This window comes from Habropoda laboriosa, unplaced genomic scaffold (genome assembly GCF_001263275.1).
Source record: "Habropoda laboriosa isolate 0110345459 unplaced genomic scaffold, ASM126327v1 scaffold136, whole genome shotgun sequence".
Taxonomy (NCBI): Eukaryota; Metazoa; Arthropoda; class Insecta; order Hymenoptera; family Apidae; genus Habropoda; species Habropoda laboriosa.
Window position 1 is genome coordinate 448,620 of NW_017100245.1, and position 11,363 is coordinate 459,982.

General features: G+C 28.7%; 3 protein-coding genes across 3 annotated transcripts in view; 2 read left to right on the forward strand and 1 right to left on the reverse strand.

Annotated features, from left to right (window-relative positions):
* The first annotated feature begins 2,319 nt into the window (after positions 1–2,319).
* LOC108572125 (glyceraldehyde-3-phosphate dehydrogenase-like) lies at positions 2,320–5,587 on the forward strand. Its single transcript, XM_017934319.1, has 7 exons — positions 2,320–2,397; positions 2,498–2,621; positions 2,797–2,912; positions 3,815–4,078; positions 4,636–4,796; positions 5,012–5,206; positions 5,470–5,587. Exons 1-7 carry the CDS (start codon positions 2,320–2,322, stop codon positions 5,585–5,587), a joined length of 1,056 nt encoding a protein of 351 aa, XP_017789808.1.
* Positions 5,588–6,048: 461 nt separating this feature from the next.
* On the forward strand, positions 6,049–8,983 carry LOC108572128 (glyceraldehyde-3-phosphate dehydrogenase 2-like). Its single transcript, XM_017934322.1, has 4 exons — positions 6,049–6,081; positions 7,570–7,663; positions 7,733–7,972; positions 8,056–8,983. The coding sequence occupies exons 2-4, from the start codon at positions 7,586–7,588 to the stop codon at positions 8,740–8,742; spliced, it is 1,005 nt and encodes a 334-aa protein (XP_017789811.1). The 5' UTR covers positions 6,049–6,081; positions 7,570–7,585; the 3' UTR covers positions 8,743–8,983.
* A 1,649-nt stretch (positions 8,984–10,632) lies between these two features.
* Positions 10,633–11,363, reverse strand: part of LOC108572136 (ralBP1-associated Eps domain-containing protein 2) — a 3,124-nt gene continuing 2,393 nt past the window's right edge. Inside the window, exons 3-5 of the mRNA XM_017934330.1 lie at positions 11,331–11,356; positions 10,902–11,103; positions 10,633–10,817 (exon numbers count right to left, since the gene is read on the reverse strand). Of these exons, the coding sequence (XP_017789819.1) occupies positions 10,633–10,817; positions 10,902–11,103; positions 11,331–11,356 (413 nt within the window). The remainder of the gene's footprint in view (positions 10,818–10,901; positions 11,104–11,330; positions 11,357–11,363) is intronic.

The following is an 11,363-nucleotide window of genomic DNA, read 5'->3' on the forward strand; positions in this document are numbered from 1 at the left end:
TAAAAGATTTATTAGTAACTTTTTTTTTCAAAATATAGAAATATGAGTACATACACAACATGTGGAGTAACGCTAAATCATTGGAGTATATAAATATCGTTTATCTTATACTAATTAATTTTGTTAAATTGTGCGTATTCAGAAAAAGTTAAAATTAGTAATTCTTTATGAAAAATTTATATTCGCACATAAACGATATTTTACATTCCCAATGATATTAAGCATGTATCATCAACTTCTGTACGTTTGAGAAAAAAGTACTAAATTATTATTCTTTCCATTCGGTAATATTTTTCAAAATAATCTCAATATTTTATTTATATGGAGACAACATTGCACTCATTATACCAAACGTACTTTTTTCGCTTTTTCGTATTATACCTCGGTTTCATTTTTGCGTGCAATATAAAATTTATATTTCTTAACATTTGTCCAGTAAAGTCATAATTTGTGCTATAGCAAGGACATATTAACATAAATTAAAATGTATGGAAAAATTCGTTTCTGATATTAAAATATCATTTTCGATATACATAGACTACCCATTTTCAGCCGAAAATATTTTTGAAACAATTATTCTGAAATTCAAAATAACACGTAGTAAAATAGATCGGTAACGTTTATTGCGTTTAAACAATTTAAAGTACTGATTAAATTTTGTTACCTTCAGTATTTTGTAGCAATGTTGCATATACTTTGCTTTCATTTTAATTTCATGTAGTCAGTTTTCCACGTTTTACTGTATGTATTATGGAATCATATCATATTTTGTTTCTAAAAAATGAATCACATATTTTTTACACTATAAAATATTTACAATGCCTTGAAATTTTGTCTTTCTAATTCGTATGTGCATTGCATTTTTAATATAATTATAAATATTATTTCTTTGATGTTTATATTAAATCACTCACCTTTGAACCCCTTTGAATAGATAGTGATTTTGTAATAAATATCTTCTATTCCTCGCGAACTGACTTTCTTCATCGCAACTACGAGACTATTAAGCAACATGTGAGCTTTAATTCTCCCCTTCACTAATGTTGATGTTTACTTCTCAATATTAAGCTGTTTCGTACTTCATAACAGCTGTAATAGATTGTATATAAGAAAGATAGTAATATTATCACGAATCTACGATACTCGCTTAAAGGAATGTGATATACAGGGTGTCTCAACTAAGACCAAACACATAAATATCTCCTTTATTTTTAACGATATAAAAAATGTTTCAAACATAGTTTAAATGGTTTCAAAAAAGGAATACCGTAAATAGAAAATTCTATTCCGAATTTTTTTAAGGCCATTGTATTAATACTAATCTATCACTGTGCTATCACGTCTGAAATAATGGAAAGAGCATCACAGTACGTGACATCACTTTGAGCATTTATAACATAAAAAGTAAGTTTACATTCCACCCTAACATTGTCTCAGAATTTCGTTTCTTCTTCAATGTTCAATGTCACGTCAAAGTCATAAGTTAAACGTATTTGAATTTCACTTAACATGTGTTATAAGATGCAACAGAAAAAGGTATATGCGTTCCAAAAAATGATGATAAAAACATATTTCATTTACGATATTCTTATTTTAAAAATATTCAAACATTTCTGATATCATTAAAAGTAAAGGAGATATTTAGGTGTTTGGTCTTAACTGAGACACCCTGTATATTAAATATGTATTCTGATATAATATACATTACTTCGTAGAATTTCGAATGCAAAATTTAATGTATTACCTTTGGCAAATAATAACTTCATCGAGCAGTTGGATATTTATTGTTAAATGATTTTATACAAATTTGTAACATAATGTTAATAAAGCGATACAGTAACAACTATAGTAATGAAACACATACATATGCATCTACACACACACACACACACACACACACACACACACACACACACATAGAGAAGATGTTCACTGTTTACGCTATTAGAGAGGTGGATTTATAGGAACAGAGGATAAAATTTCACTATTTTTTATACATAATATGATGGCTTGAACAGATATTTTAAATTTGCAGTGGTTTCCGCGTAATAACGATACCACGAATTTATATAACATACATACATATACAAAATTTAAGAAAATAAAGCAAATAAATATAAGCAAATATATAAATAAATAAAGCAAATTTAGAAGAAAAGAAATATATATGTATAGAAAAATTATGCACATAAATTCACACTATTGATTTTTTGACGTTCACGAAGAACTAAAATAAGTACAATACAAATTCGAGATACAATTTATAAATATCCCACATCGATATTATTACCATTTAGTCAGTAATTTTATCATAAAGTTATGGCAGTAGTAGGTATTAATGGATTTGGAAGAATAGGTAGAATGTGTTTGCGAGTTTGCATTGAACAGGATATTACGGTAAGAATGAATTATTACATTATATGCAAATGCTGCAGACACTGTTTTATATGCAAACACTTTTGTATCGAACAAGCGTAAAATAATTATATTGCATTAGGTTAAGTTAATTAATGATCCATATATTACGACCGACTATATGATATACCTATTTAAGTATGATTCAACTCATGGAACGTATCCCTTGAAATTGGAATGCGAAAATGGACATATCATTATCGGAGGTATATCTTATCATTAAATATTAAGCGAAAATTATATTAATATTGAAGTTCACGCTGGAAGAACTTATATGTAATTGCATATACATATCGTTAAATATAAATAAATCATTGATTGGTACATTCGACAGGCTTAAACTTAAGATGAATATTTAAATTGTCGTTTCTCTTCTTAAAGATAATAAAATATCTACGTCTCAGGAAAAGAATCCATGTAAAATAAATTGGAAAGAAGCAGGTGTAACTTATGTGATTGAGGCTACCGGGGTTTTTACTACTCTAGAAAAAGCAGGCGTAAGAAACGAAGTTATTTTGTCTTAGATACTTTCAATTTTTATACAATAGTTTATACAAATTGTATTATATATTTTTTATTTCCTGATATTATGTTTATTCAACGTCATTAAATCATAACGTTACGAAATTAATTTAATACCTATATATAATAATAAACTAAAATAAATTGTTTACTTATTTATTTTGTAACTGTTTCGTTTATCATGTTATATTTAATTTAAAAATCATTGAAAAAGTACCGAATACATACCCAAATAGCACACAAACATCTTGTGAACGACATAAAGACGTCGAATAAAAGCCTAAAAATGTCCAGAAGACGTCTGAACGACGTTCAATGTTACAAATCAAGATGTCTTTGAAATATGACGCTGCGAAACACTATGTGCTAGTTTTACAAGCGTCTTAAAAACGTTTTGTAGACGTAATTTTTATACGTTGTTAGAACGTGCCGATTCGCACGTCTTCAAGACGTCCAGCTCAGGCCGTAAGACATTCTGACCAAAAATGAACGTAAAATGTACATCTCTAAGAAGTCGTGTGCTATGTGGAACAGTTATGCCCTTCGACAATAAATAATGTAAAATTTTAGTTATTAATTTTAACTATCTAATTTTTAAAGCGTAAAAGTAGCGTACTTTTTATTATTTAAAATCTTTTTCAATTATTCATTCTTATACAATTTCGTAGATAAAAAGTGAGACGTTACAGCTGGTAATCGCGTATTCATGTAACTTATCTAGCAGTAAATAGCGGTTCACACTTTCGCCGTCACGAGCGCGACGTGTCAAAGTTTTACCTACAATTTCAGTTTTGTATACTTAAAATAGAATATCGATTTACGAATTTTCACACACTTTTAGAAATATCCTGAGAAAGAAAATATCTGCTTTGTTTAGTTACATATGGATGGCGGAACCAAGAGAGTGATTATTACCGCACCTTCTATCGACGCACCAATGATGGTGTACGGTGTAAATCACACTTGTTACGACCCAAAAAAGGGTAAAATAATATCGGCTGCTTCTTGTACGACAAACTGTGCAGCACCGATCATTCGAGTGATGCATAAGAACTTCGAAGTTATCGAAGTGATGATCAGCAGTGTGCATGCTGTAACGTCGATGCAAAGAGTTTTAGATGGACCCATTGAGAAAGGAAAAGTAATTATCAAAGATTTTGCTAAATTTTAATAAATAATATGCAATACTCGAAATAATCGAAAATTTCTTTAACTAATTCTCACATTACCAATTATTAGATTTATCGTTACTGTATGGTGAAAATCAGCTAATATTAGAAACTTAAACTTCTTCGTTATATTTTCATTATACGAAAACTGTCCAATAAGAAAAATATTCTAATGCATTTGTTTTGTAACAAAGTGATACATTTTCTTCTTAATCAAATTATTGTTAAAATAAGCTTTGCTTAATTTGTTTAATTGTTTAAATAAGCTTTTGAAGTATTGTTCCTTCTAATACGTATCGTAACAAAGTTATTACATACTGATGACATTTTTGATCAGGTTTAGTTGACTAAGTTTAAATTAAATATTTCTTTTTCCATATTTTTTGCGGTTTATCAAAATTCACTATAAGAGTATGCAGTGTATGCGTATTAATGTATAAACGTACAGTGTGTTATAATGTTGATCTAATTTGCGTAACTAAGTTATTTTACAAAAAGAAGACGTGTTATAATTGTATCCGTATCACAGCTGTGGAGAGACGGTAGGGGTGCTCTCCAAAATATCATTCCAACGTCTTCAGGCGCAGCCAAGTCGTTAGACAAAATTATCCCGGAACTTAAAGGCAAAATTTCCGCAATAGCATTTAGAGTACCAATCCCGAATGTTTCTTTATGCGATATGACTTTTAGGTACGGTTTTATCAATTTATATCAAATAAAATATTCAGATTTAGCAGAAAATTAGTTAATAACGTTAAACTACATCATTTTTATCTTACCAATATCAATTTATTATATACAGTTCGTTACAGTGAATGTTAGAAAATGATTTCAAAATAAATAATATAACACTAATAAAATAGTTTATATTCTAACTAAAAGTTTACTTCCTTGAACCCTTTTAGAGTCAATAAGCCAACAACATATGAAGAAATGAAGGAAGCAATGAAATCAGCGTCAGAGAACGATCTAAATGGCATATTGGGTTATACAGACGATGATTGTGTATCGTCTGATTTCAATAATTCGAGTTATTCGTGCATTTTCGACGCGAAAGCCGGCATACCCCAGACAAGTACATTTATCAAAGTTGTTGCCTGGTGATTATCAGAACAAACTATTCTCCAAAAACACAATTTTTGAATAAAAAATTTTCAAATCATTCTTTATGTTAATATATACAATATCATTTCAGGTAGATTTGTTGAATCATATTATAAATTATGGATTATTTACTAACATTTTATTTATTTCTACTTTAAAACAATTTAGATTATAAAAGTATAAATTTAAAGGAAAGATTAACTTAAATATAAAAAAATTAATCAGTTGTTAATTTATCAACTAAAGTATAAACTTACAGGTACGACAATGAATATGGTTATGCACATCGTGTAATAGATCTAATACGATATATGAACCAAGTTGATTCTGGTAATGTGGCGGTGCCTTCTCAGGATTCGGAAGAAAACGGAGAATGATTATTATTTCAGTAACAAGAGTGCATTATAAGATTATATCTTTACCATATTTTATATAAAGTAACTTTAACGTGCGTTTTATCTAAATTTCTTATTATTTCGTGTAATTTAAAGGTCACTGCTCTATTACAGTTTCATTTAATGCATTTCATTCTACATATGTATACTGTACGCCTTTTAGAAAAGTAAAGATATAATTGAAATAAATAACATTTGTTTATTACACAAATATACAAAGATAAATCTGTGTTAACTATATTTTTTAATGAATTATAAAATATATATTCTTTAAAGAAGCAACGTTTAAATTTAGCGGTTCTTGAATACGTCGATGAGAAGACGTGTTCACATGATCCGAGTTTAGCCGATAATACACGAGACCAAAAACGTTTACAGCGCATACGCCTAAAGCTAATGCCGGTTATATTACCGTTTTCTGCCCTTCAAATGACACTGCTTTAGTGGTAAGCATCGTGTAAAGATTGTTCTTTCGGGTAAGTATCACAAATTTTTTAATTCAATCTCAATTCATCCTGTATATATATTTTTATAGATGAACCAATTTTTCAATATTTCATATTTGTGCATCATAGTAAATTATAATTTCCCATTATTATATTAGTGTCTTGAATAAAATTATAAACAGAAATTTTGTTAACTTGTATCTGGAATTACCTGGCATGTTATACACGTACTGTTCATACCGGCTGATATGACGTCATTCAAAATAAGTACCTTCCTGTAACAATTTTTGTTATAATGGACGCCGAATTTGCCAAGGAATCTTTGAGAGAGAAGCGTGTTCTGATAAATTTCTAACATATCCAATTGGTCTTTTGGTAGAATCATTATTTTGTTTTTTTATCAGAATTCGTTTCATTGTATTCTTATTACGTATCAGCTTCCATTCACAATCATTTTGTCACGCAACGTAGTTTCCTTATTGCGATAAAACATTGGAACAATATGCAATTGGATACTTATTTAAAACAAACCCCGGACTCTGATTAATTTTAATGTATTTATAAAGCATAAAACAATTTTCAGAGAATTCTATCAACTTAAACTTTACATCTTTGCAATTTCTTTTTTAGTAATAGTTTTTAAACAAACCAAAATGTTATACCTGCATAATTAGTTCAACATTTTTATTTGTGAGAAATGTCTTCAAGAAATTTAAAAATTAATTCTGATTGCAATTATTATTCAACTTTATTAGTTTAACTTTCATTCAATTTAAGTATACCAAATTTTTGAGTTAAAAAGAATCATGACGATGTGATATATATGTAAGTACTAATCGATGTTATATCACTTTATTTTGAAGTTAAATTCGAATGCTAATACAAATTAGATTGAATATAAAATATATTTATTAAAATTCAAGACATGAAGGTCACGTTCATCTTCAAGGACGAATTCTATGCGAGATGCTGAGACGTTTTTTTGACCTTGAATGACCTTTGAAATAAAATAAAGTTTTATAGCCTACATGTCAGAATTACAAATCATTGCTCAAAGTTTAGTAAATTATTTAATTTAATGATATAAATCCATTCAATGAAATTATATTCAGTACTAATGCAAATATAATGCACACATCAATGTTGCTTTTAATATACCCCTGTTCATGAATCTATTTTTCAGTTAAATAACATAATGATTATAACGTATAACAAAACACACTCGAAATAACATTAAATCAGTATAGTTTATAAATTATTGTAATTATGTACAAACGAATTAAATAATTGTATTCTTAATTTGTTTAACATTTCTTAATCCTCAAGAAATGAAGAACAATATTATAAATACAAAATCATTGCATATCGAAGAAATTGATTAACCTCATTTGAGGTTATATCGTATACAATGAGATTAATATTGTTTACAACGTTGATACAAAAATTGATTTATAAACGACAGTGCATATCAACTGAATCAAAAAAATTTTACCGAACATTATCACATACATTTTCCAGTTGTACAGAAGACGACATGAGTAAAATCGGAATCAACGGATTCGGCCGTATTGGCCGTCTTGTGCTCAGGGCCTCCCTTGAGCGTGGTGGCCAGGTATTAAACAATTTTTTAATTTCATAAATGTCTTTATTTTCATTTTATTGATTTTTATAATTTTAATAGGTTGTTGCCATCAATGATCCTTTCATTGGTTTGGACTACATGGTATATATGTTTAAATATGATTCTACTCATGGAAGATTTAAAGGAGAAGTCAAAGCTGATAATGGTTGCCTAGTTGTCAATGGTAATAAAATTGCTGTGTACAGCGAGCGTGATCCAAAAGCTATTCCATGGGGAAAAGCTGGAGCCGAATATGTTGTAGAGTCAACTGGTGTCTTTACTACAATTGAAAAGGCATCTGTATGTACAAAATTTGTATATTTATACTTAATAAAGAAAGACAAACATGAGTTTGTATTTTTTAAATTGTGTTTATGTTTTAGGCTCATTTGGAAGGAGGTGCTAAGAAAGTTATCATTTCTGCACCATCAGCCGATGCACCTATGTTTGTTGTAGGTGTTAATTTGGATGCTTATGATCCAAGTTATAAAGTTATCTCCAATGCTTCCTGCACAACCAATTGTTTAGCTCCTCTTGCTAAAGTTGTTCATGATAACTTTGAAATCATTGAGGGTCTTATGACTACAGTACATGCTATCACTGCTACCCAAAAAACTGTTGATGGACCTTCTGGAAAAGTACATCAAACTTTTTCTAATAATATTTTTCTTTATGTTATAATCAGTGTTTCAATTTCATCATGTTTAATGCTTCTTGTGTTATTTTGTAATAGTTGTGGCGCGATGGTCATGGCATTCCGTGTACCAGTACATAATGTATCGGTTGTTGACTTAACAGTTCGACTTGCTAAACCTGCAAGTTATGACGCCATTAAAGCTAAAATAAAGGAAGCTGCTGAGGGACCTTTGAAAGGAATTTTAGGATATACAGAGGATGATGTAGTATCTTCCGATTTCATTGGTGACAACCACTCCAGTATTTTTGATGCTAAAGCCGGTATACCCTTAAACGATAACTTTGTTAAGTTAATATCGTGGTATGATAATGAATATGGTTATTCTAACCGTGTGGTTGACCTCATTAAGTACATTCAAACAAAAGACAAATAAGCTGTTTCGCATGTCTATATGTAACATCTTTATAAACGTTGCTATATAATAATGTTTATTATATTAGCATATCGTTATTGAATGGATCTTTCAAAATGAATAATGTTACATGTAGCCAGTAGAGTTCCCAATTAAAAATTGGAAATATGAAATTGAGGGTATTTTAGCATACTGTTTCACTCGCACAGAAGGTAGAATTGTAACTTACCGATCATTCAAATAAAATATCAGAATGCAGGTTCTCGGGTTTGTCACATTACTTGATCTAAATTTCTGTTCATAGTTTTCAAATATTCGTAAATGATATATTATATTTTTGTGTTATATATATTATCAAAGTATAGATAATGTATGTTACACACAATTGCTTTTTATCATTCATTCATTCATTCATTTATTCAACATTTGCACAAGACCTTCAAAATATTTGCGATTTCCTTCTGTAATATTAATATTTGTCATTCATTACATCGATATCAATAAAAATTGTTACAAAACTAAGAGAATCCTTTATTTCATTTTTTAAACATTTCTTTATCCTTTTGTATATTGTTACATTTTTACAGGAGCATACAAATAAAGAGAACGAGTAAATTAACAGGTAACTTTATGTACTTTCTATACAATGTTTTATACACTTGTAAAAAGATTCTTTATATGATTGTTAATTGGAATATTTCTAAATTATTTTAATAAAGTAATTTTTAGCAGACAGAAGTGGTGTAGTATTAGTGTTATTAAAATATTGTATTGTATGGCACAAGGAATAGTCTGTTATGTAACATTTTTTAGCAATATTAAATTAATTTTTATAGAGACATTGAACAAAACCATTTTGAAAACCATCGTTTTTATACATAAATAAAGTTGTACATATAATCTGTGTAACCAAAGTAACGAATAATTAGATATAATTTTTGTTTTATATTTGAGAACGAACATTGAATAATCTATTAAATGAAACAAAATGAAAACAAAATATTGATTTAAGATATCAACATTTCTTTTTAAAGTATATTTATTCTATGAATGTTCTGTTCCTGCAGACTTCATTTTCTCTCATTCCTTGTTCTAATTCTATTTGCTATGTACAATTACTATCACGAAATGAAATACATTGTAACACTTTTTTAGGAATATCGATCAGCTATATGTCATGCTGTGAAAAATTTGATTGTACAGCGATACGAAAATACAGTTTTATTTTGTTATCGTAAACAATAAAAATCCATCACTCATTTTTATAGTATGTCTCTATAGTTTTACAGTATACAATAACCATCAAGCTTTCAATATCGCTTGATGCGAATGTTCAACTTTTAAAAGATTCTTTAATATATAAAGAACTACTTTTTAGCAATTTAGCACAGTACTATGCATAAAAAATATGTTTTTAAAATTATTTAGACATTAAAATGCTGTAATATTTGAATACTAGAAAGGCAAATATATCATATTTGTATCCACGCACCTAGTAATATTCACTGGAATTGTTTGCGAAAAAGGATGAAATGTGAATAATAGCGTAACCATAACGATTTCTGTTGACAATATTTTTTCAAGATATACTTCAAGTATTTATAAGTATTACTAAACCATACACTATTAAAGTATTAAAAATACATAAATGGGCTTTAAGTCCAACTAATGTTTTAAATAACAACCGACGAATAGGAGTAGGTTGAGTAGTTAACGTTATATACATAGTTTCTATTGATATCTGCATTGTAATATTAATCTCTGGTTACGCTAATTATTATGAATATATGAAACTTTGCAAAAGAAAATACTCTAGACTAGCATGACACATGAGATATTCGATTTCACGATGAATTTAGGAAAAATCGGTAATTCACAGTTTAGAGTCCTTACAAATGATAACAAATTACATCATGTTAAAAGTAAGAGTTTTGCACGAAGATTTATACGTTCCTGCAGTGCGCTAGCTAATTCTCTTGTTAATTCTTCACAAACTAATCGCAGTTCGGCGTTTTTTTCTCGTAATTCGTGTAAAGTTAGTTTCTTTGATTCTTCTAGTTCATCCTTAGGAGTATCTTCATCTCCTCCTTCACGCTCTGAAAAAAGAAAGGAAGATATTAAGTTTTAAAAATGTGTAAGTATTTTTTTGAAACTATATATAGAAAAAATAATAAACTTACTTGGACTGGGTTTTCTGTAAATATGAAATGCACCACAGACACCAGTAAACTGCTGTGGTTGTGGAGTTTCCAACGGTGGATTTTCAGGTAGTTCACTCTTTGGAGAAAAGTGAGAAAAATCAGCAACAAAACCTTGATTTTCATTTAAGGTTTTTTGTCCCTCTCCCTCACTTTTTTGACCAACCAATTTTCGAGGTGAAGTCTGTAGTAGAGATACATGACAAAATTTTTTTTATAATGATCATTTTGCCTATACATTTTAATTTTCCAAATCCATAATATTGTTAGTAACACATAAAATATCTGAAATATCTACTGTGCAGGTCCATAAAAAGCAGCTTAATTAAATGTAGGTCAACATTATTAATAATTTTAATAATTTAATAAATGTAATCATTTAATAGTTTAAGAAGAAGTAAGAATACTCACAATTCCAGGAGAGATTCTTGGTGGTACTAGTGG

Coding starts and splice junctions, on each gene's coding strand:
- LOC108572128 (XM_017934322.1), top strand. CDS start 7,586: ATGAGTAAAATCGGAATCAACGGATTCGGCCGTATTGGCCGTCTTGTG. Junction 7,664..7,732: donor CCCTTGAGCGTGGTGGCCAG/GTATTAAACAAT, acceptor TAATTTTAATAG/GTTGTTGCCATCAATGATCC. Junction 7,973..8,055: donor CTACAATTGAAAAGGCATCT/GTATGTACAAAA, acceptor TTTATGTTTTAG/GCTCATTTGGAAGGAGGTGC.
- LOC108572125 (XM_017934319.1), top strand. CDS start 2,320: ATGGCAGTAGTAGGTATTAATGGATTTGGAAGAATAGGTAGAATGTGT. Junction 2,622..2,796: donor TGGACATATCATTATCGGAG/GTATATCTTATC, acceptor CTCTTCTTAAAG/ATAATAAAATATCTACGTCT. Junction 4,079..4,635: donor GACCCATTGAGAAAGGAAAA/GTAATTATCAAA, acceptor TCCGTATCACAG/CTGTGGAGAGACGGTAGGGG.